General features: G+C 46.4%; 1 protein-coding gene across 1 annotated transcript; it reads right to left on the reverse strand.

Annotated features, from left to right (window-relative positions):
* LOC135517233 (ligand of Numb protein X 2-like) lies at positions 1-22970 on the reverse strand. Its single transcript, XM_064941348.1, has 12 exons — positions 22853-22970; positions 18047-18240; positions 17423-17805; positions 10659-10894; positions 10431-10568; positions 10115-10314; positions 8784-9188; positions 5229-5426; positions 4794-4971; positions 4215-4464; positions 2912-3070; positions 1-884 (listed from the first exon to the last, which is right to left on the reverse strand). The coding sequence occupies exons 2-12, from the start codon at positions 18065-18067 to the stop codon at positions 749-751; spliced, it is 2304 nt and encodes a 767-aa protein (XP_064797420.1). The 5' UTR covers positions 18068-18240; positions 22853-22970; the 3' UTR covers positions 1-748.
* Between the last annotated feature and the right edge of the window lie 413 nt (positions 22971-23383).

Below are 23383 nucleotides of genomic sequence, written 5' to 3' on the forward strand. Positions count from 1 at the left end.
TCAGGCTTTGCAATCTGTATTACCATTTCTGAACACATTCAGGTGCTGAAATGATTCCACTAGCAGTGTTTTCCTCCTCCAGTATGAAGGTGTGGGGCCAGGCAGATGTGGGTAAGAACTGACTCAATACTCTCTGTGGAAAATATTTATCAAATGGCAGAATCCACAAGTAAACCCTAGGGAGCTGATAGCTGGGTCGTCATGGTGATGAGGCCTAACGCTGTGTCCAGGGGACTTGGGCCCCCAGAGTAAGGCCTTGGGTTTATTCAGTTGGAGCGAGTAGGTAAATGTTTTATCCCATTTTTCTCCTGATAACCTTAACGTTTCAGACAGAAATACATGGCCTAGAGCTGATCTAAATCATTACATGGCAGAGACTCTTCTGTTCTATGCAATGAATTTCCATCTGTTGCGGCCACCTGAACGCTCCCTTGGTATATTCAACTGCAGTCCAGAGACGATGTACTGTCCTTGAACAGATACAGTCCCGATAACATGACCATATGAACACAGTCTGTTTGTGGGGCTGACACAGTCCGCCCTAGTATCAAGTGATTTTGCTCAATAGGGCCAGGTTTCCTCTAGCCTGGTTTGATGAAGTCTGTAATTTGGCCCAGGTTACAGTAGGTCCAATCTTTTTTAAAACAATTTCAGTATGGTATGATTTGGAGCCATAGCCTGGTTTCGATGCAGTCCTGATTTGGCCCTGGTTAGATCCAGTCTACAGTAATTACAGTATGGCATGATGCTATGCCAGGCTGCCAGGCCAAGAGACCACGGTGAGAGCCACTCTGCTACGCTGCTCCTTCAGCATGGGTACCAGGGCTGAGTGGCTCATACCAGCCGTAGACAGTCCATTAACCGCCACTATCATGTCCCCACACCTAGGGAACAGAGGGGACACAGAGGGGCACATCAAAATGGATGGACCACATACAGATATACACCAGTTTATTAAGTACACCCACCCCTTGTTCATGAAAATGGTTTGCTCCAACAGAGAGTGAGTCACATGGCCATGGCTTGCTATTTAAAGTAGGCAGACAGGCACCAAGTAATTCAGTTACTGTTCGATTGAATGTTATAATGGGCAAAACTATTGACCTAAGCGATTTTGATAGTGGTATGATCATGTCAGGCACTCCGGTTCCAGTATCTCAGAAATGGCCGGCCCCCTGGTCTTTTCACACACGATAGTGTCTAGGGTTTACCGAGAATGATGAGACAAACAAAAAACATCCAGTCAGTTCCTGTGGGCAAAAACAGCTTATTGACGAGAGGTAGAAGGAGAATGGCAAGAATCGGACAAGCTAACAGGTGCGCCACAAACAGGCAAATAACGGCGCAGTACAACAGTGGTGTTCAGAACGGCATCTCGGAACACACAACTCGGCGGTCCTTGTTACAGGTGGGCTACTACAGCAGTCGACCACACCGGGTTCCACTCCTTTCAACTAAAAACAAGAAGAAGTGGCTCCAATGGGCACAATATCACCAACACTGGACAATTGAGGAATGGAAAAACATCGCCTGGTCCATCCAATCCCGGTTCCTGTTGCATCATGCTGATGGCAGAGTCAGGATTTGGCATATGCAGCAGGCATGGTACAGGCTGGTGGGGGTGGTGTAATGGTGTGGGGAATGTTTTCATGGCTCATGTTAACTCTTGAAACTCCCCATCCCGGATCCGGGATTGTGACTAAGCCTCAGGCTCATTAGCATAACGCAACGTTAACGATTTCTGAAAATCGCAAATAAAATTAAAATAATGCGTTTGCTCTCAAGCTTAGCCTTTTCTTAACAACACTGTCATCTCAGATTTTCAAAATATGCTTTTGAACCATAGGAATTGACTAATTTGTGTAAGAGTATGCAAAGCTAGCATAGCATTTTGTGTAGCATGTAGCACGCAACATTTTCACAAAAGCCAGATAACCAAATAAATAAAATCATTTACCTTTGAAGAGCTTCTGATGTTTTCAATGAGGAGACTCCCAGCCACATACCAAATGCGCAGTGTTTCCTGAAAGCGTCTGTGTGTAGGAGAAATCGTTCCGTTTTCTACATTGCGCCTGGCTACCGAAACGAACCGAAAATGCAGTCACCTACAACGTGAAACTTTTTCCGGATTAACTACATAATATCGACCGAAACATGGCAAACGTTGTTTGGAATCAATCCTCAAGGTGTTTTTTCACATATCTCTTCATTGACATGCAGTTCGTGGAAGCTTGCTTCTCTCTCTGTGCCCCATGGAAAAATACTGGCAGGTGACTTTTGCGCACCAATTTCGGCGCAGGACACCGGGCGGACACGTGGTAAATGTGGTCTCTTATGGTCAATCTTCCAACGATCTGCCTACAAATACGTCACAATGCTGCAGACACCTTGGGGAAACGACAGAAAGGGCAGACTCATTCCTCTTGCGTTCACAGCCATATAAGGAGATCATGAAAGACAGAGCCTCAAAAATCCTTGTCATTTCCTGGATGCCAAGTCATCTTGGTTTTGCCTGAAGCTCACGTTAAAGGGCACGCACAGAGAAGATATTTGTATTTCTGGACACGTCAGAGTGTTTTCTTTCGAACAGTAGCAATTATATGCATAGTCGAGCATCTTTTTGTGACAAAATATCTTGTTTAAAACGGGAACGTTTTTCTTCCAAAAATGAAATAGCGCCACCATAAGTGTAAGAGGTTAAGTCCCTTGATACCAATTGAGAAATGTTTCCATGCCCAGAAGGATTCAGACTGTTCTGGAGGCAAAGGGGGGTCCGAACCGCTACTAGATGGGTGTACCTAATACAGTGTGTATGTAAGATAATATAAGATGTACTTTATTGACAATAAACTTACAGAGAACGGAAATGTGTCTATATGCTCACAACCCAACAACATGACTGGAGGCTTACTTGAGGCGGCCATCGTAGTATGCAGGCGTTCCAAGGACAATGGTCTTGATGAAGAATGCCTGGTTGCTATGGTTTTCCTCGTATCCCCCGACGATGCTGAAGCCCCAGCTCCCAGGGTGACTTCTACGCAGAACAATCTCATGGCTACTGTGAAGGTAGCTGAGAGAGAGAGAGAGAATACAAAGGGAGAGAGATGGACGGAGAGAATGAGCCAGTGTTTTATTGAGAGGGCGAGAGACATGGGAGGAAGATAGAGAGAGGAGCAGGGAGAGAAATGGGGAGGGCAAGAGAAAGAAAGAAAAAGAGGGAGGAAACAGAGAGACAGATAGGCAGGGAAAGAAAGCAATAGAGTAAGGGTGATTCAGAGGGAGGGAGAGAAACAAAGAGACAGAAGAAGAAAAGGAGAGAGGAAACAGAGAGACAGATAGGCAGGGAAAGAAAGCAATAGAGTAAGGGTGATTCAGAGGGAGGGAGAGAAACAAAGAGACAGCAGAAGAAAAGGAGAGAGGAAACAGAGAGACAGATAGGCAGGGAAATAAAGCAATAGAGTAAGGGTGATTCAGAGGGAGGGAGAGAAACAAAGAGACAGAAGAAGAAAAGGAGAGAGGAAACAGAGAGACAGATAGGCAGGGAAAGAAAGCAATAGAGTAAGGGTGATTCAGAGGGAGGGAGAGAAACAGAGAGACAGATAGGCAGGGAAAGAAAGCAATAGAGTAAGGGTGATTCAGAGGGAGGGAGAGAAACAAAGAGACAGCAGAAGAAAAGGAGAGAGCATAAGAAAAAAAGAGGGTGAGTTTGAGGCTGCTCTCTGCACCAGTCTCAGAAGGAGGAATTATGGAGAGACATTGGGGATGTCACCACATGCCTCTCAGTTGATAATCCACACCACAGCACAGTTCAGGACAACACACACACACACAAACATAATCCCCCGTATGGACCTCCTTACGTAACACACACGCACACTCACACACACACACACACACACACACACACACACACACACACACACACACACACACACACACACACACACACACACACACACACACGTAATACACACGAAAGACATATTCTAATACCTCTAATACCTCACACACTCAAACACAATCTCCCTGGATGACTTCAGGTGGCCTTCAATACTATAAAAGGTCTTCCTCTCCTCAGCTTCACCTACACTAACATGAAACCACTAAATAAGTCACAGCAATACTTTCACACAAACTCCCAATATCCCAAACACCCCAAGTGAGTCCAACCCAAACAGGTGTGTGTGTGTGTGTGAGGGTTATATTCTCTGTACCTGGGCAGGCCGAGCCACAAGACCCAAGAAGGGGACCAGGAGGAGTCGTAGTCTGAGTTGTGTGTGTGGTGATGTGGGGGAAACAGCTGGTCCTCGGGGCTCTGAACCTGGCCCGGCTCCTCCACCATGCTGACCTCCAGCGCCCTCAGCTGGACGGAGGGCGATGCTGCGCTGGCCTTCAGGGTGCCCACCGCCTCACTGTGGCTCAGGTAGGTCAGGTCCTGGCCATTGATACTCAGGAGGATGTCACCTGGAGAGAATGAGAGAGAGATTGTGTGTGTGTGTGTGTGTGTGTGTGTGTGTGTGTGTGTGTGTGTGTGTGTGTGTGTGTGTGTGTGTGTGTGTGTGTGTGTGTGTGTGTGTGTGTAGGAGTGAGAGGGGGAAACAGAGGGAGGGACAAAAAGGACAGAGAAGAACAGTTAGTTAGGGACAAATAGTCCTGAGAGACACTGACCTCTGAGACTTCAGCTGAACAGATAATGAGCACAGGAAGAAAGCCAAACCAAAAACTGACAACTTGAATTGGGCCTTGAGAATAATATCAGAAGCTCCCACTGGGGGATGTGAGTCATTACTCACCTCGTTTGATTCGTCCATCACGTGACAGGCAGCCATGTGGTTGGACGCTGGTCACAAAGATGGGCAGCTCGCCGCTCTTGCTGCCCCGCCCCCCGGCCACGGTCATACCCAGAGACTCATGAGGCTCCTTCTTCACAGTGATGTGTTTCTCCTTACAGGTCACACACTGGGACAGGTCCTACACACACACACACACACACACACACACACACACACACACACACACACACACACACACACACACACACACACACACACACACACACACACACACACACACACACACACACACACACACACACACACACACACACACACACACACACACACACACACACACACACACACACACACGATAAGAGAGGTCAGTATACAAAGATACACATTAATAGAGACAGTCAGACACACACACTCCCTTCAGGTGTGTGTACTCACTCTGTGGGTGCTGGAGCGAGCCAGGTGGGCACAGGTAGGCACCGGGCTGGGGCTGGGGGAGAAGCTGTAGTGATGGTGGTGGTGGTGATTGGGGAGGAAGTGGTCATGGCAGTACAGGTCTCTGTTGGAAGTGGAGTTTGGTGGAGGGGTAGGCTTACTGGGCCGGCCAATCAGTAGAAAAACTCTCTCACCGCTAGCCTGTAGTCGACAGGGAAAGAGAGTAGGGTTGGCCATCAAATCAAATCACATTTTATTTGTCACATACACATGGTTAGCAGATGTTAATGCGAGTGTAGCGAAATGCTTGTGCTTCTAGTTCCAACAGTGCAGTAATATCTAACAAGTAATCTAACAATCCCCAACAACTACCTAATATACACAAATCTAAAGGGGTAAATAAGAATATGTACATATAAGTATATGGATGAGCGATGTAGGCAAGGTGCAATATATGGTATAAAATATGAGTAATGTAAGACATAAGCATTATGAATAAAATACAGTATATACATGTGATTTGAGTAATGTAAGATACTGTATGTAAACATTATTAAAGTGGCATTATTTAGAGTGGCATTGTATGAAGTGACTAGTGATCCATTTATTAAAGTGGCCAGGGATAGAGTCTCAGTGTAGGTAGCAGCCTCTCTGAGTTAGTGATTGCTGTTTAGCAGTCTGATGGCCTTGAGATAGAAGCTGTTTCTCAGTCTCTCTGTCCCAGCTTTGCTGCACCTGTACTGACCTCGTCTACTGGATGGTAGCAGTGTGAAAAGACAGTGCTTCAGATGGTTGATGTCCTTGATGATCTTTGTGGCCTTCCTGTGACCTCAGGTGCTGTAGGTGTCATGGAGGGCAGGTAGTTTGCCCCCGGTGATGCGTTTTGCAGACCGCACCACCCTCTGGAAAGCCTTGCAGGTGAGGGTGGTGCAGTTGCCGTACCAGGCTGTGATACAGCCCGACTGGATGCTCTTGGTTGTGCATCTGTAAAGGTTAGTAAGCGTTTTGGGTGACAAGCGACATTTCTTCAGCCTCCTGAGGTTGAAGAGGTGTTGTTGCTCCTTCTTCGCCACACTGTCTGTGTTTGTCTGTGATGTGTACGCTGATGAACTTAAAACTTTCCACCTTCTCCACCGCTGTCCCTTTGATGTGGATAGGGGGGTGCTCCCTCTGCTGTTTCCTGAAGTCCATGATCATCTCCTTTATTTTGTTGACGTTGAGTGAGAGGTTGTTTTCCTGACACCACACTCCGAGTGCCCTCGCCTCCTCCCTGTAGGCTGTCTCGTCGTTGTTGGTAATCAAGCCCACTACTGTTGTGTCATCTGCAAACTTGATGATTGAGTTGGAGGTGTGCATGGCCACGCAGTCGTTGGTGAACAGGGAGTACAGGAGGGGGCTGAGCACGCACCCTTGTGGGGCCCCAGTGTTGAGGGTCAGCAAAGTGGAGATGTGGTTTCCTACCTTCACCATCTGGGGGCGGCCCGTCAGAAAGTCCAGGTCCCAATTGCACAGGGCTGGGTTGAGATCCAGGGCCTCCAGCTTGATGATGAGCTTGGAGGGTACTATGGTGTTGAATGCTGAGCAGTAATCAATGAACAGCATTCTTACATAGGTATTCCTTTTGTCCAGATGGGCTAGAGCAGTGTGCAGTGTGATGGCGATAGCGTCTTCTGTGGACCTGTTGGGGCGGTATGCAAACTGAAGTGGGTTTAGGGTGGCTGTTAAGGTGGAGGTGATATGATCCTTGACTAGTCTCTCAAAGCACTTCATGATGACAACAGTGAGTGCTACGGGGCGGTAGTCATTTAGTTCAGTTATCTTTGCCTTCTTGGATACAGGAACAATGGTAGCCATCTTGAAGCATGTGGGGACAACAGACTGGGATAGGGAGCGACTGAATACGTCCGTAAACACACCAGACAGCTGATCTTCGCATGCCCTGAGGACGTGGCTAGCAGCCCTGTGAGGGTTAACACGTTTAAATGTTTTACTCACGTCAGCCACAGAGAAGGAGGGGGGGGTGGCGCAGTCCTTGTTAGTGGGTCGCGACGGTGGCACTGTATATCCTCAAAGCGGGCAAAGAAGGTGTTTAGTTTGTCTAGAAACGTGACGTCGGTGTCCGTGACATGGCTGGCTTTCTATTTGTAGTCTGTGATTTCCTGTAGACCCTGCCACATATGTCTTGTGTCTGAGCCGTTGAATTGCAATTCCACCTTGTCCCTGTGCTGGCACTTCGCTTGTTTGATTGCCTTACAGAGGGAATAACTACACTGTTTATATTCACTCATATTCTCAGCCCTCTTTCCATGGTTAAATGCGGTGGATCGCGCTTTCAGTTTTGTGCGAATGCCGCCATCCATCCACTGTTTCTGATTAGAGTAGCTTTTAATAGTCACACTGGGTACAACATCTCCAATGCACTTCTTTATAAACGCACTCACAGAATCAGTGTAGAGGTCGATGTTGTTCTCTGAGGCTGACTGGAACATATTCCAGTCCGCGTGATCAAAACAATCTTGAAGCGTGGCTTCAAATTGGTTGGACCAGCGTTGAATGGTTCTCGTCACTGGTACGTCCTGTTTGAGTTTCTGCCTATAAAACGGTAGAAGCAAGATGGCGCCGTGGTCGGATTTGCCGAAGGAAGTGAGGTGGAGGGATTTGTATGCATTTGGAAGTTAGAGTAGCAATCAATATGCTGGTAGAATTTAGGTAGATTTGTTCTTAAATTTGCTTTGTTAAAATCCCGAGCTACAATAAATATATGGTTTCCAGTTTGCATATAATTCAATGAAGTTCCTTGATGGCCATATTGGTGTCTGCTTGAGGGGGAATGTACACAGCTGTGACTATAACTGATGAGAATTCTCTTGGTAGGTAAAATGGCCAGCATTTTATTGTAAGGAATTCCAGGTCAGTGAGCAGAAGGACTTGAGTTCCCGTATGTAGTTATGATTACACCATGAGTCGTTAATCATGAAGCATACACCCCCGCCATTCCTCTTCCCACAGAGGTGTTTATCTCTGTCTTGCATGGAGAAGCCCGGTGGCTGAACTGACAACATATCCCGAGAGAACCATGTTTCTGTGAAACAGAGAATGTTACAATCTCTGATGTCTCTCGGAAGGCAACCCTTGCTCAAATTTCGTCTACCTTGTTGACAAGAGACTGGACATTGGCTAGTAGTATACTCGGGAGTGGTGGGAGATGTATACGTCTACGGAGCCCGACCAGGTGGCCGCTTCGTCTACCCCTTCTGCGGCGCCGTTGTTTTGGGTTGACTACTGGAATTAGATCCATTGTCCTGGGTGGTGGTCCGAACAGGGGATCCGCTTCGGGAAAGTCGTATTACTGGTCGTAATGTTGGTAAGTTGACGTTGCTCTTCTATCCAATAGTTCTTCCCAACTGTATGTAATAAGACTTAAGATTTCCTGGGGTAACAGTGTAAGAAATAATGCATAAAAAAAACAAAATTCTGCATAGTTTCCTAAGAACTCGAAGCCAAGAAAAACTGTCCCAACTCACCGTTTCAGAAACACTGTTTAAACCCTAGCCTTACCTGTATGATCTGAGCAGCCTGTTCAGGCGTGCCGTGGCGTAGGTCCTGTTCATTGACCGCCAGCACGCGGTCATTACTACACAGCCTCCCATCCTTGGCCGCCAGGCCGCCGTCTAGCAGGTCTAACACAAACACCCCCACCTCGTCCGTCCTGCGCACCAGCTTGATGCCCAGCTGCTCTGACGAGTCCCGCTTGTGCAGGGTGATCCTCAGGCTGGCAGGGCTGGATGGGGTGCTCTCTGGGGTGGAGCAGGGGGCGTGAGGCACAGAACGGGTGGTGAAAGGGGGCGGGCGAGAGGCACAGCGGCGCTCTCTCAGGACAGTGAGCTGCAGCATGGCACAGGGGCGTGCAAACGTGGAGCGGGCAAAGTTATGGGGCACGTTGCTGATGTCTACACTGTTGACCTAAGAAGGGGGAGAGAGAGCACTGAAAGGGATATTTGGGGATTTTAGCAATGAGACCCTTTATCTACTTCCCCAGAGTCAGATGAACTCATGGTACCATTTTTATGTCTCTATGTCCAGTAGAAGGAAGTTAGAGGTAATTTTGCGAGCCAATGCTAACTAGCATTAGCGCAATGACTGGAAGTCTATGGTATCTACTACCATCCTAGTAGGTACCATAGACTACCAGTCACTGCATTAGATATATTAGAGAAAGGAGGAGATAGGAATCCCAATGGGCAATGAATGGAGGAACGTATAACGTCTCACCTAGCAGACCGTTGACCAATTGCATTCATGATGTCTTGCTACACCACGCGGTTCCTAAGCTAATCGTCACGCAATCCCTTCTCAAAGTCAGGATTGAGAAACCTGCCTATTTTCCTCAAAAGTATGTAAAGTCACGATGGCAAAGCTATACGATATTACAGAGAACAAGTGAACTATCTCACATCTCAGAAAATATATGTAATGGTGTACTAAATTCATGCTAAATTTGAGTTTAGAGCTAGTGCTTAATTGACCACCATTCACTCAAGCTCTCCTTGTCCCAGAATCTCCCAGAATGCACTGTGTGGTCCATGGACGACGCATAGGCAACGTACGTAATGGCCGTTAATACAATTCCAATGGAGTTTCCCATCTCCTCAAATGTATCTCTGATTGCATCTACTAGCATGCTAGCAGTTACCATAGACTTCCAGTCATTGCGCTAACACCAGTTAACAATTGTGCTAACGCTAGTTAGCACCTTCCTTCAAACTGCATGCAGAAACTTAAAAATGGTATCCATCCAGGATAATAGAGAATGAGGAAAGGGCGGTAAAATGGTTAGGAAGAGGAAGAGTGGAGATAGAAGAAAGATTACACCCATGCAGGACCCTCACCTGTAGTATCTGGTCTCCGGCCAGAAGCCTGCCATCTCGAGCAATGACCCCGTCACGGTAAACTTCCTGGATCACCACGTTGATAAGGGGCGTCTCGTTGCCCCCGACGATGCTGATGCCAAGTTCTACATAGGGGTTGGAGCGGTGGACCTCGATGGTGGTGATCTCACCCTCTGGAATGGATGGCAGCTTCACACAACCTGGGAGATACACATGGACATGGAAGCACATCAATCTCTTATAATTTTGAATGTTTAGATTCATTTAGAGAGGAAGGTTAAGGAAAGCAAGTCAGATGGAGGAAGTGATGTCATACCTTCTTCTGCAGAGAGGGGCGGGGACTCGGGGCAGTCCCACCCTGAGGAGGCGGAGCTGGCGGTACGGAGGAGGTGGATGCAGGGGTTACTGAGGGGTCGCTTTACCCTGGGCACCACACACTCCAACCCTACCACACCTACACAGAGAGAGAGAGGTTAATAATACACACACACATGCACACACGCACACACGCACACACACACACACAGTTATTGCGCTTACTCACTGTCCTCCTCAGTGCTTTCCTCAAAGGCAGGGTTGTCCAGTCCAGGCTCATCAATCCACATGGGAACACTGCTGCTGGCGGTGCCACCAGGGGGCGAGGGTGAGCTCTCCCGCAGGTCTGTCTCCGTCTGGAGGGAGCGGGGGGACCTGGGTGGGCTGGTCACCATGGCTCCCTCCTCCCCGTGATCACATGGTGGGCCTTGTAAATTGGTCTGCTGAGACCGAGTCCCCGGACACCTGGGCACAGAGAGAGAGGGGTTTCTGAGGTTACACAACTGGCCAATGTTCCCTCGAAGCTGTGCACGTGAGAAGCACGAAATTGAACGTTACTCAACATTCTAGAGTTTTCCCCATTAGTTAAGACTATCAATGTTTACCTTTACTGTGGGAATTGTGATCGAATCAACGCAATATTAGCCACTATCAATGCAACATACCGAATACAAAACAAACTATGCAAGACTTAGTATGCAAAACAAACTATGCAAGAGATTTTGTTTTAGGCAGAACGCATAGGAGTAGGATACTATTGCATTGACAGGCACAATTCAAGGCCCGTAATCTACACAGACCGGTGTGCCATAACCACATGAGAACACCAGGTGTTCTGGATGACTGTGTGATAACGCTCTCGGTAGCCGATGTGAGCAAGACCTTTAAACAGGTCAACATTCACAAAGCCAAGGGGCCAGATAGATTACCAGGACGTGTACACAAAGCATACATGGACCAACTGGCAAGTGTCTTCACTGACATTTTCAACCTCTCCTTGACTGAATCTGTAATACCTACATGTTTCAAGCAGACCACCGTAGTCCCTGTGCCCATGAAGCGAAGGTAACCTGCCTAAATGATTACCACCCCGTAGCACTCACGTCGGTAGCCATGAAGTGCTTTACATTTACATTTAAGTCATTTGGCAGACGCTCTTATCCAGAGCGACTTACAAATTGGTGAATTCACCTAATGACATCCAGTGGAACAGCCACTTTGAAAGGCTGCTCATGGCTCACATCAACAGCATCCTCGCGGATACCCTAGACCCACTCCAATTGGCATACCGCCCCAACAGATCCACAGCTGATGCAATCTCAATCGCACTCCACACTGCCCTTTCCCGCCTGGACAAAAGTAACACCTATGTGATAATGCTGTTCATTGACTACAGCTCAGCGTTCAACACCATACTGCCCACAAAGCTCATCACTAAGCTAAGGACCCTGGGACTAAACACCTCCCTCTGGAACTGGATCCTGGACTTCCTGACGGACCGCCCCCAGGTGGTAAGGGTAGGCAACAACACATCTGCCACGCTGATCCTCAAAACTGGGGCCCCTCAGGCGTGTATACTTTGTCCCCTCCTGTACTCCCTGTTCACCCACAACTGTGTGGCCAAACATGACTCCAGCACCATCATTAAGTTTGCTGATGACACAACAGTGGTAGGCCTGATCACCGACAACGATGAGACAGCCTATAGGGAGGAGGTCAGAGAACTGGTAGTGTGGTGCCAGGACAACAATCTATCCCTCAATGTGAGCAAGACAAAGGAGCTCCAGGAAAAGGCGAGCCAAACGGGCCCCCATTAACATCAACAGGGCTGTAGTGGAGCAGGTTGAGAGTTTCAAGTTCCTTGTTGTCCACATCCCCAACAAACTATAATTTAATAATTATTTTACAATGACTGCCTATGAACAGTGGGTTAACTGCCTTGTTCAGGGGCAGAAGGACAGCTCGGGGTTTCGATCTAGCAACCTTTCGGTTACTAGACCACCGTTCTAACCACTAGGCTGCCTGCCGCCCCAAAAAGGTCCAAACACACCAAGAGAGTCGTGAAGAGCACGACAAATTATCTTTCCCCTCAGGAGACTGAAAAGATTTGGCATGGGTCCCCAGATCCTCAAAAAGTTAAACAGCTGGGCCTCAGTGGTTAAGGGCGCTGTACTGCAGCGCCAGCTGTGCCACCAGAGACTCTGGGTTCGCGCCCAGGCTCTGTTGTAACCGGCCGCGACCGGGAGGTCCGTGGGGCGACGCACAATTGGCCTAGCTTCGTCCGGGTTAGGGAGGGCTTGGCCGGTAGGGATATCCTTGTCTCATTGCGCACCAGCGACTCCTGTGGCGGGCTGGGTGCAGTGCACGCTAGCCAAGGCTGCAAGGTGCACGGTGCTCCAACACATTGGTGCGGCTGGCTTCTGGGTTGGATGCGCGCTGTGTTAAGAAGCAGTGCGGCTTGGTTGGGTTGTGTATCGGAGGACGCATGACTTTCAACCTCCGTCTCTCCCGAGCCCGTACGGGAGTTGTAGCGATGAGACAAGATAGTAGCTACTAAACAATTGGATACCACGAAATTGGGGAGAAAACAGGGTATTATTATTTTTTTTACAAATTTTAAAAAGTTATACAGCTGCACCATTGAGAGCATCCTGACCGGTTGCATCACCGCCTGGTATGGCAACTTCTCGGCATCTGACCGTAAGACGCTACAGAGGGTAGTGCGTATGGCCCAGTACATCACTGGGGCCAAGCTTCCTGCAATCCAGGACCTATATAATAGGCGATGTCAGAGGAAAGCCCATAAAATTGTCAGACTCCAGTCACCCAAGTCATAGACTCTGTTCCCTACTACCGCAAGGTAAGCGGTACCGGAGCGCCAAGTCTAGGACCAAAACTCTCCTTAACAGCTTCTACCCCCAAGACTACTGAACAATTAATCACATGGCCTCCATTTGTTTTGTACACTGCTGCTACTTGCTGTTTATTATCTATGCATAGTCACTTCACCCCTACCTACATTTACAAATGACCTCTAACCTGTGCCCCCGCACACTGACTCGGTACCCCCTGTATATAGCCTCATTATTTTTATTTATTGCGTTAGTTTTTGTTATTTTTTACTTTAGTTTATTTGGTAAATATTTTCTTAACTCTTCTTGAACTGCACTGTTGGTTAAGGGCTTGTAAGTAAGCATTTCACGGTAAGGTCTACCCTTGTTGTATTCGGCGCATGTGACAAATAAAGATTGATTTTATTTTATTTGATAGAACAGCTTTTTCCATGTTAAAATGTTATGGGATGCATTTTCTCCATTGTTTTTGATGGCAGGCCACTCTGGTAGACCTACATTATGATCAAATAGCCACAGTAGCCTACTTTACCACTGTTAAAACTAACTTAAAGCGGGTACAGTAAACGTGGGCCTGAATTTTCAAAACATTCAAGTTTGAGCTCAGCAGACCTGAAATTTGCTCAGTGCTGAAAGAAATGAGAGGGAACATTACAACTGGCTGCACATATACTGAGCTGGCATACATTTCACACACATGCTGCATTCCGACCAGCCACTCAGAAGGATGCTCTGGCATGTTTCTGTTCTAATCTAATGGGAACGGCAGTGTCCAACCACTGACTTTAAGGCAGCTGTAGGACCACAAACAATGTTAAATGTCCAAGCTGACAGACACCCAATTCTGTCTCTCATGATCTCATCCCATAATTAGCTCCATTACTGTTTTAGGGCTGGGGCAGAGGGCACTAACCACATGGAGCTGGGCCTTAATCTATAGATGCTATTAAGACCAGAGCAAAGAATGCCCAGTCCCAAAACAGACACCTCAGAGAGACCTCATTAGGGACAACTTAGAATGAGACAGATCTCACCTGCCAGAACATGAATACCCCCCCCTGAAGCAATTTTGCTTATGCTTGTCCATCAGAGAAGGTGTAGTGAACATCTAGCCTTTGGCTTTGTACAAACACTTTGAAAGTCATCCTCCCTTACTCCCTTCATTCATTCATTGAGGTAATTACTGATTGACATTGTTGGCACTCATTGGTTTCACCAATCCAACCTTGGCAGATCAGTGATGACTTTGAGGGAGGAAGGAAGCAAGAAAGGATGCACTTAAAAATAAGTTGAATGGAGCTTTAGTGGACCGGGCCAAGGGCTGGACTGGACAGGGCAGAGAGGGGTGTCCCGTGCCCAGACAGCTGACTCAGGGAAAGCCTGTTCGTGTTAACAACAGCTCATTAGCCATAGCTCGTTAAGGTAAATATCCTCTGAGACATTTCCTTAAGGATACCTACAGAATGTGGAATTCAGCTAAATAAAAGTTATCCATTTTTAGTTGGTATTCCTCTGGTCTAGTCCAGAATCCGTCCAGAACCTCACACAGTTCAGTGTAGCCTAGTAACCAGTATGTTCCAGCTTTAACCAAATCCTTTGTTGTTGTCGTGTCACAGCAGGAGTCAGGACAACAACAAACGAGTTGGCTGAAGACGAAAGGCTAGCACCCAGGCATTAAACTCCAGATAGGTAAGATACATCTCTACACAGTAATGCAACGCTTCTTCTAATTGCTGATTCAAACACTACAAGGTTCAGCATCAATTTATAACATGTTAGAGGCCAAATTCTCCTCTGTTTCAACCAACATCTAAACAACTTTTAGTACGTTACACAGCAGACCTCCCTCACCGCGGATATACTAGCCTGCTGAGTTCCCCGCCACCACACACACTGAGTTATGTGTGTGTGAGGCTTTGTGGGTTGATCACCCGATTAGAGAGGTGCTAGAACAGCCAGATGTATTACCCTACCACCGGACTCACCATAGGTCGGGGTTGCCCTTGGCAGTGTCACAGAAAAAGTGGTTGAACAGGTCTCTGGAGTTGAAGTTTCCCAGCATGGTGAAAGTCAGAGGACATGGAGCCTCGGCCAGACAACACAACACATGACCAAGTCACTGGCTGGTAATCCCCAGTCACATGACCAGGGACCTAATAATCCCTGTGTGGTCTCCCAGTGGGGGGCTGCTTGTAAGAAACAGGTCTAGGATCAGTTGATCATAGTCAGCCCTAACCTTAAAGGTCCAATGCAGCTGTTTTTCTCTCAATATCAAATAATTTATGGGTAACAATTAAGTACCTTACTATGATTGTTTTGAATTAAGATGTTCAAAAATAAACCAAAATAGCTTCTTATCAAAGAGCAATATCTCAATCAAGATTCTTGCTAGGACTGTCTGGGAGTGGTCTGAGTGGGGAGTGGGAGACTGAAAACTAGATGTTATTGGCAGAGAGGTATGGAACTATCTTTTGTCGTGTCTTTGGCTATGCCGGATTAAGTGATATGACATGCTATTCTATAAAATCCTTTCTCTTAATATTACCTGATTGAGCTAATCATGTAAATGTAATTAACTAGAAAGTCAGGGCAACATGAAAGAGTGTTTATAGAGCTGATATCTTCTGAATAAACTGTTAAAGACCTAGTAATATTTTACATCAATAGCAGTCAATATTAATCGTCACCTTATTTCAATCTCATCTGAAAGTTGTAAATTCTTGATTATCTTCACGAACCCTGGCTAACAAGTTGAATCAGCAATACAAAATTGGGTTTAATTATTTATTTACTAAATACCTAACTAATCACGCAGAATTACATCTACACAAAATTACATCTACACAGAATGAATCATACCTTGATTACAAATGATGTCATAAAGGAAAACGTCCCTAGCGGACGGAACAGATATGACAGCTGGTTACCCAAAAAAAGGGGGTTGGGTTTGAGTGAAAGAGCGGGAAGACTGAAGAACAAAGGGAGAAGCTGTGCTATCGTAAATACAGTATCTTATGCATTCTAAATTACCGCCCATTTGGAAAAGGAAAATGTAATAAATATTTACTCTGAGCTGCGCTTTGGTCGGTTAGTCGTAGATGCTGGCCGTGTTGTCCTCGGAAGAATGTCACTGGTGGTAAATTGGATACGTTGTAGTATCGTCGTTGTGTGGTAGATAGGTCGTCCGTCCTTTCCTAGCCCACGTTTACAGCTGCTGTTGCTAACTCAACGGCTAGGATGTCTCACTTCTTTAGTGAATAAGAGTTCAAAGTTCATACCATTCACAACCAAAGCTCACGCTGAGGTTGGCTTAGTTCTGTAGTTGACATGTTAGTCCTTTTCAATGTATGGACCATCATCCTATCGTCCTCGGAACAGAAGGTTACATTTTCGTCAAGGGCTTATATAGTGGAGGGAGAGAAGGGTGTGTTTCATAGTTTATAACCCATGTCTCTTCACAGGGGTGGGCCACTGATTGAGCAGAGCTCTAACTTTATGAAAACCCAAATCTCTCATTTGGAAGCTAAAATTACATTTAATCTTTTCACAAATAGTGTCATATTTATACATTTAAATTGCACAACAATTCCATGTGAATCTGATAACTAGAGTGTGTTGACTTTCCCATATATAGTTTATGTCGTCCTGTCATCTGTCATAATGTCTCAGATGACAACTGAACTGACATCATATTCATTAAGTACCAACGCATATTTTCAAATCGTTCTATTACCGAAATATGGTTCCTTTCCCCCACTTGTTTGATGTTCTCAGACTCTCTATGTTTAACAAAGGCTAATCAAGAGTCCTTCAGTAGAGTCAAGAGAGAGAGAGGGGAGAAAGGTATTTATGGGGGGGGTCATAAACCTTACCCTCCTGTGTAAGTGTGTGTATGCGTGACTCCACTCTACCTGTGTTTGAGGTGTGTAAGTGTGTGTGTGCGTGACTCCACTCTACCTGTGTTTGAGGTGTGTAAGTGTGTGTGTGCATGACTCCGCTCTACCTGTGTTTGAGGTGTGTAAGTGTGTGTGTGCGTGACTCCACTCTACCTGTGTTTGAGGTGTGTAAGTGTGTGTGTGCGTGACTCCACTCTACCTGTGTTTGAGGTGTGTAAGTGTGTGTGTGCATGACTCCACTCTACCTGTGTTTGAGGTGAGCCTCCAGGTCACAGCGGGGCATGCTGAGGCTGCAGGCCGGGGCCAGGGGACAGGACACAGACAGCTTGTCAAGCAGCTTGTGTACCAGGATGCTGCTCCGCCTACACACCTGCACATGTAGCCGCTCCCGGTCCAGCGGGCAGAAGTCCCGCTCCTGGAGGAAGCTGCGGAGGCAGCGGGCACAGAAGGTGTGTCCGCAGGGTGTGTCTAGGGGCTGGACCAGGGGCTGCAGACAGATGTGACACACCAGGTCATCGTCCACCTCCAGGCGGTAGTTATAGAGGTGGTTCTCCCAGGCCCGGTGGATCTGACCACACTCTGGACACAAGGCCTCCAGCACGGGCTCCACCGGCCCTGCTGGACCCACCTGGATGGATAGGGGAAAGGAGATGTTGGATGACCACGGAAGTTGAATAGAACAGTTTGATTTAATGAATCCCAGAGAAAGTAATTAATAGGCTGTTATGATGCAATTACCATGTAATGTGTGTGAAATACCAGGTAGATAGTGGATTGGAGACAATACACACACACACAGATATGAAGGTAAAAACTGCAAAACAAAACATATGTTATGTGTCTTTTAATGCTAGGTTCACTTCACCCACCTCCCAGCCGGGGCTGCCCATGTCAGGACCGGGGCTCCAATCGCCAGGCACAGTATTTGGCACAGTCGTCACTGGGGTTACAGGTCGGGAGGTTACGGGCGGGTGGGGAGGGAGGCGTCCTATCCCATAAGCCTCAGAGGGTGAGCTGGTGACCGAGAGGACAGCCACCCCCCAGTGGCCAATCAGACATCACCCTGTAGGTCAGAGGTCAAAGAGCAGGGGTTAAACAGATGGGAAATTAAACAAAGTGTTTGTGTGTGTCTCTCTGAGTGCGTGTGCATGTGAGTATACTCATGCACATTATAGTACTGTATCACATGGTGAATATTTGCTTTGTATGAGTGTATGTGTGACAATGTGTGTCTGCGTGTGTGTGTGTGTGTGTGTGTGTGTGTGTGTGTGTGTGTGTGTGTGTGTGTGTGTGTGTGTGTGTGTGTGTGTGTGTGTGTGTGTGTGTGTGCGTGCGTGCGTGCGTGCGTGCGTGCGTGCGTGCGTGTGCGTGCGTGCGTGTGTGTGTGTACAGATGATGTAGCGCCGATCCTGTTCACTAATCGGTCAGTGTAATCTCACTTTCGCTTTCGCCTGCTGCAATCGTCCAATCCCACAGAAAGGGAATTATCTGGGATTGAATCAGAGAGGACATGGGTATGGCTAAGAGGAAGGAGAGAGAGAGGGATAGAGGGAGAGTGAATGAGAGAGAGAGAGGGCAGGAGAGAGATAACAAGAGAGCGAGAATGAAAGAGTGAGAGGGGAGAAAGAAAATAGGAGAGAGAAGAGATAGATGGAGAGAGAAGGGAAAAAAATGACAGAGAGCAAGGGTAGATTAGAGAGAGGATAGAATGGGAAAACAAATGAGTAGAGAGATACAATGAAAAAAAGAGAGACAAAGACTGAAAGCGAGAGAGAGAAGGTAGATATAGAGACAGGGTAGAATAGAGAGAGGGTAGAATAGAGAGAGGGTAAAATAGAGAGGGTAGAATAGAGAGCGGGTAGAATAGAGAGAGGGTAAAATAGAGAGGGTAGAATAGAGAGAGGATAGAATAGAGAGAGGGTAGAATAGAGAGAGGGTGATATAGAGACAGGGTAGAATAGAGAGAGGGTAAAATAGAGAGAGGGTAAAATAGAGAGAGGGTAGAATAGAGAGAGGGTAGAATAGAGAGGGTAAAATAGAGAGAGGGTAGAACAGAGAGGGGTAGAATAGAGAGAGGGTAGAATAAATAGAGGGTAGAATAGAGAGAGGGTAGAATAGAGAGGGTAAAATAGAGAGAGGGTAGAACAGAGAGCGGGTAGAATAGAGAGAGGGTAGAATAGATAGAGGGTGATATAGAGAGAGTGTAGAATAGAGAGAGTGTAGAATAGAGAGAGGGTGATATAGAGAGAGGGCAGAATAGAGAGAGTGTAGAATAGAGAGAGGGTGATATAGAGAAGGGTGATATAGAGAGAGGGTAGAGTAGAGAGAGGGTGATATAGAAAGAAGAGTGATATAGAGAGAAGGGTGATAGAGAGAGGGTGATATAGAGAGAGGGTAGAATAGAGAGAAGGGTGATATATAGAGAAGGGTGATATATAGAGAGAAGGGTGATATAGAGAGAAGGGTGATATATAGAGAGAAGGGTGATATATAGAGAGAAGGGTGATATAGGGAGAAGGGTGGTATATAAAGAGAATGTGATATTGGGAGAAGGGTGATATATAGAGAGAATGGTTATATTGGGAGAAGGGTGATATAGAGAGAAGGGTGATATAGGGAGAAGGGCGATATAGGGAGAAGGGTGATATATAAAGAGAATGTGATATAAAGAGAATGGTGATATAGAGAGAAGGGTGATTTAGAGAGAAGGGTGATATAGAGAGAAAGGTGATATAGAGAAAGGGTGATATATAGAGAGAAAGGGTGATATATAGAGAGAAAGGGTGATGGAGAAAGAGTGATATATAGAGAGAAAGGTGATATAGAGTGAAGGGTTATATAGAGCGAAGGGTGATATAGAGAAAGGGTGATATAGAGAAAGAAGGTGATATAGAGAGAGAAGGTGATATAGAGAGAGAAGGCGATATATAGAGAGAAGGCGATATAGAGAGAAGGGTGATATAGAGAGAAGGGTGATATAGAGAGAGAAGGGTGATATAGAAAGCGACAAGAAAAACAAGTGGAAGACTGCCAACTGATCACTGAGAGTGACACTTGGTGAGTGAACTTCGCCTTGTTTCTGCAGGGGTGTGTGTGTGTGTGTGTGTGTGTGTGTGTGTGTGTGTGTGTGTGTGTGTGTGTGTGTGTGTGTGTGTGTGTGTGTGTGTGTGTGTGTGTGTGTGTGTGTGTGTGTGTGTGTGTGTGTCAGGTTCTGCAGCATGAGAGAACCAGAGCTAATGGAAAACCCAATGCAGCTTTGAAACACTGCCATCCACTCCTCCAACTCCCCAAGGCTGAGCCATCCTCGGAACTAATGCATTGTGTACTCGTCATTTTCATTGTGTCTCACGTCCAAAGCCATTTAGACTCACTTCCCATACTACAGTACTCTAGCCATGTCCCTGAGCTCATAAACACACATGGACACAAGGAGGTGGATTTTAGCAGGAAGCAGATCCAAGCTAGTAGCACCTGACTACCAGCCTCTATATTTATCTCCTTTCCTCCATCTGCATGGATCGGAAAGAAACGGAGAGATCATAATAAATGCTCAATAGGCATCCATCACATTGTTTTCACCCTTTCCTGTGTATTTCAGAACGGAGAGGAAGCCCCTTTAGACTGTTGAGATGCAGCCTCCTGTCTGTGTGAGGGTCTGCCCCTGTCTCCATGGCTACAGAGCATGGTCAGTAGAGCTTGACATTCAAAGCTGTGTAGATAGAGATGGATAGAGATGGATAGATAGAGATGGATAGATATAGGAGTGTTTTCTCTCTTTCTATTTATGTACACTTCTATCTGCTGCTGGCTATATTCTCAATGTTCTGAACGCTTCTGGCCCTTCTGACTATGCCACTGCCGTTTCTGCCTGTCTTCATGGCTGTTGTTTCCATGACTACGTGCCTCTGTGTAACTTGTGTCCATAACAACCTGCTTCTAATCTCTGTGACAACCTGCTTCTGTCTCCTTGACTGCTGGTACCCTTTTCCGTCTTTAAAGTACCACTACCTGCTCCTCTGTATGTGTGTGTGTGTGTGTGTGTGTGTGTGTGTGTGTGTGTGTGTGTGTGTGTGTGTGTGTGTGTGTGTGTGTGTGTGTGTGTGTGTGTGTGTGTGTGTGTGTGTGTGTGTGTGTGTGTGTGCGTGCATGCGGGCGAGCGTGCGTGTGTGTGTGTGTGCGTGCCTGCCTCTGTGTCTATCCTGCAGCTGGAGATGCATTATTCATGTGGACACAAGGCTCCTCTGTTCCCATAACAAAGATCTGACATAATTTTATCACGCAAACACACACGCTCGCACGCACATGTACACACACAGTGGATGCTCTTGGGGTATGGTTTTGTGGGTAAGTGCAGTGTCTTTCAACCACTACTGTGAATGAGTTTGAAATGCAGGACTAATGCAGTCTCTAAGTTAGATCTCTCTTGTTCCCCCCATCTCTCTCTCTCTGCCTGTCTCTCTCTCTGTCTCTCTTTCCCTCTCTCTCTCACTGTCTCTCTGCCTGTTTCTCTCTGATGTCTCTCTCTCTTTGTCTCTCTCTCCCTCACTCTCTCACTCTGTCTCTCTATCTTTCTCTTTCTCTGTCTTTCTGCATGTTTCTCTCTCTGTCTCTCTATCCCTTTCTCTTTCCCTCTTTCTCTCTGCATGTCTCTCTCTCGCCCTCTGTGTGCATCCTTCTGCCTGCACTCTACAGCAGTTACAAGAGCACTTAAATATGATCTTACTTTCAACATCATTGGATTGCAGCAGCAAATGTCATTAAATACTGTGCGGCATTACATAAGACTGAGAAATATTTAATATCTTCTAGGCAGCACAGGATCTTATATTATTTTCCCAGAACAGCACTCAAATTGTGTGCGTGCGTGCGCGTGCGCGTGTGTGTCATTGTCTTTGCTGTATTACACGGCGCCTTATGGCCACCATGTAATTGTATTGTTATTCCAAAGGCTTGCTTTCCCATGCTCTCTCTATTGATACCAGTAGCAGACAAGGCGTTGCAGCTGTCACTGCCTACGACTCAGAGACTAATGCACAAAGAAGATGACGTCTGTCCTGTTGCCTTCCCAAATAAATGGATAGGCCTTGGCTATAACATTTAGGCTACAACAATCTTACATGTCAGACAAGGGGGAAACGCGATGTCTTCTTGTCCTCTGGTACAGTTGATCACGTTAATTAACAAGGTAGTAGGCTAATAAAACGACAATCCCTGGGCAAAATACCACTACCATGACTTTCAAGAGCCCAATCCTCTTGTAATTCTTTGCAAAAAGCAATACAACTTCAATGTGCAATTTTCACTCCATGGTTCGTTTCAATGTGTAGAATAGCAATTGTAAAAGGCAGACTAAAATAATGACTTGTTATGAATGGGAGAAAAAAAGCATATCGCAAAGGCTATTCAAATTGCAGTATACTCATTTCATCCACTGCCCTATCTCAAAGGCATCATATAATGGTTTAGACGACAGCAACACAATTCTTATTATTTGGGCTGGTGAGCGAACCAGCCGGAGTGTCTGTCTGATTGTCAGATTCCCCCCTCCCTTCCTTCTCCGTCCGTGGAATAGCGCGGAGGTAGATGGCTCATGGACAGACAATAGCGACTTCAATAAAGCTATATAGATATCGTGACAGTGAAGATGTGTGAACAGAATACATGCATTATATTACCTATTCCGGCTTCTCCTTGGTGCAGAGAACTCTGGCCCGGAGAGGGGACAATTACCGGACCTCGATCACACATTCACCGCAAGCAGACGAACGGCAGCAGCCGCACATAAAACGCCCCCGTGCGGTTTGCGGTGAAGCACCCGCCCACTGCTCTGTTCCAGCAGTCAGTCAAGGAGATGGAGGCGGGGTCTCGCAATGTCTCTAAAAATGAAATTAGAGGCTTAATTTCATGCCTGATCGAAACCAACTACTGAAAATACATTTAGCCATATATTTTTTATTTTAGACTACATATTTCCTGTTATAATAGATGTCAAAATAATGTGTGTGTTTTTTTGTCATTCTTTCTGTTATTTTACGTAATGAAATCTGATTTTACGTAAGGCACTACTACGGATCGTAGGTCTGTGAGGTGCTCGCTCGAAGGCCCCGGTGGAGGAGAAGTAAACAGAAATGTTCATAAATAATCATTAGCTAGAATTGGCACTATTGATTTGCTTTTAAAAAAATGTTTTTACAGTGATCACTACA

This window comes from Oncorhynchus masou, chromosome 28, assembly GCF_036934945.1.
Source record: "Oncorhynchus masou masou isolate Uvic2021 chromosome 28, UVic_Omas_1.1, whole genome shotgun sequence".
Taxonomy (NCBI): Eukaryota; Metazoa; Chordata; class Actinopteri; order Salmoniformes; family Salmonidae; genus Oncorhynchus; species Oncorhynchus masou.

Coding starts and splice junctions, on each gene's coding strand:
- LOC135517233 (XM_064941348.1), bottom strand. CDS start 18,067: ATGGGCAGCCCCGGCTGGGAG. Junction 5,427..8,783: donor AGGCTGCTCAGATCATACAG/GTAAGGCTAGGG, acceptor TGTCGACTACAG/GCTAGCGGTGAGAGAGTTTT. Junction 4,972..5,228: donor CTCGCTCCAGCACCCACAGA/GTGAGTACACAC, acceptor GTGTGTGTGTAG/GACCTGTCCCAGTGTGTGAC.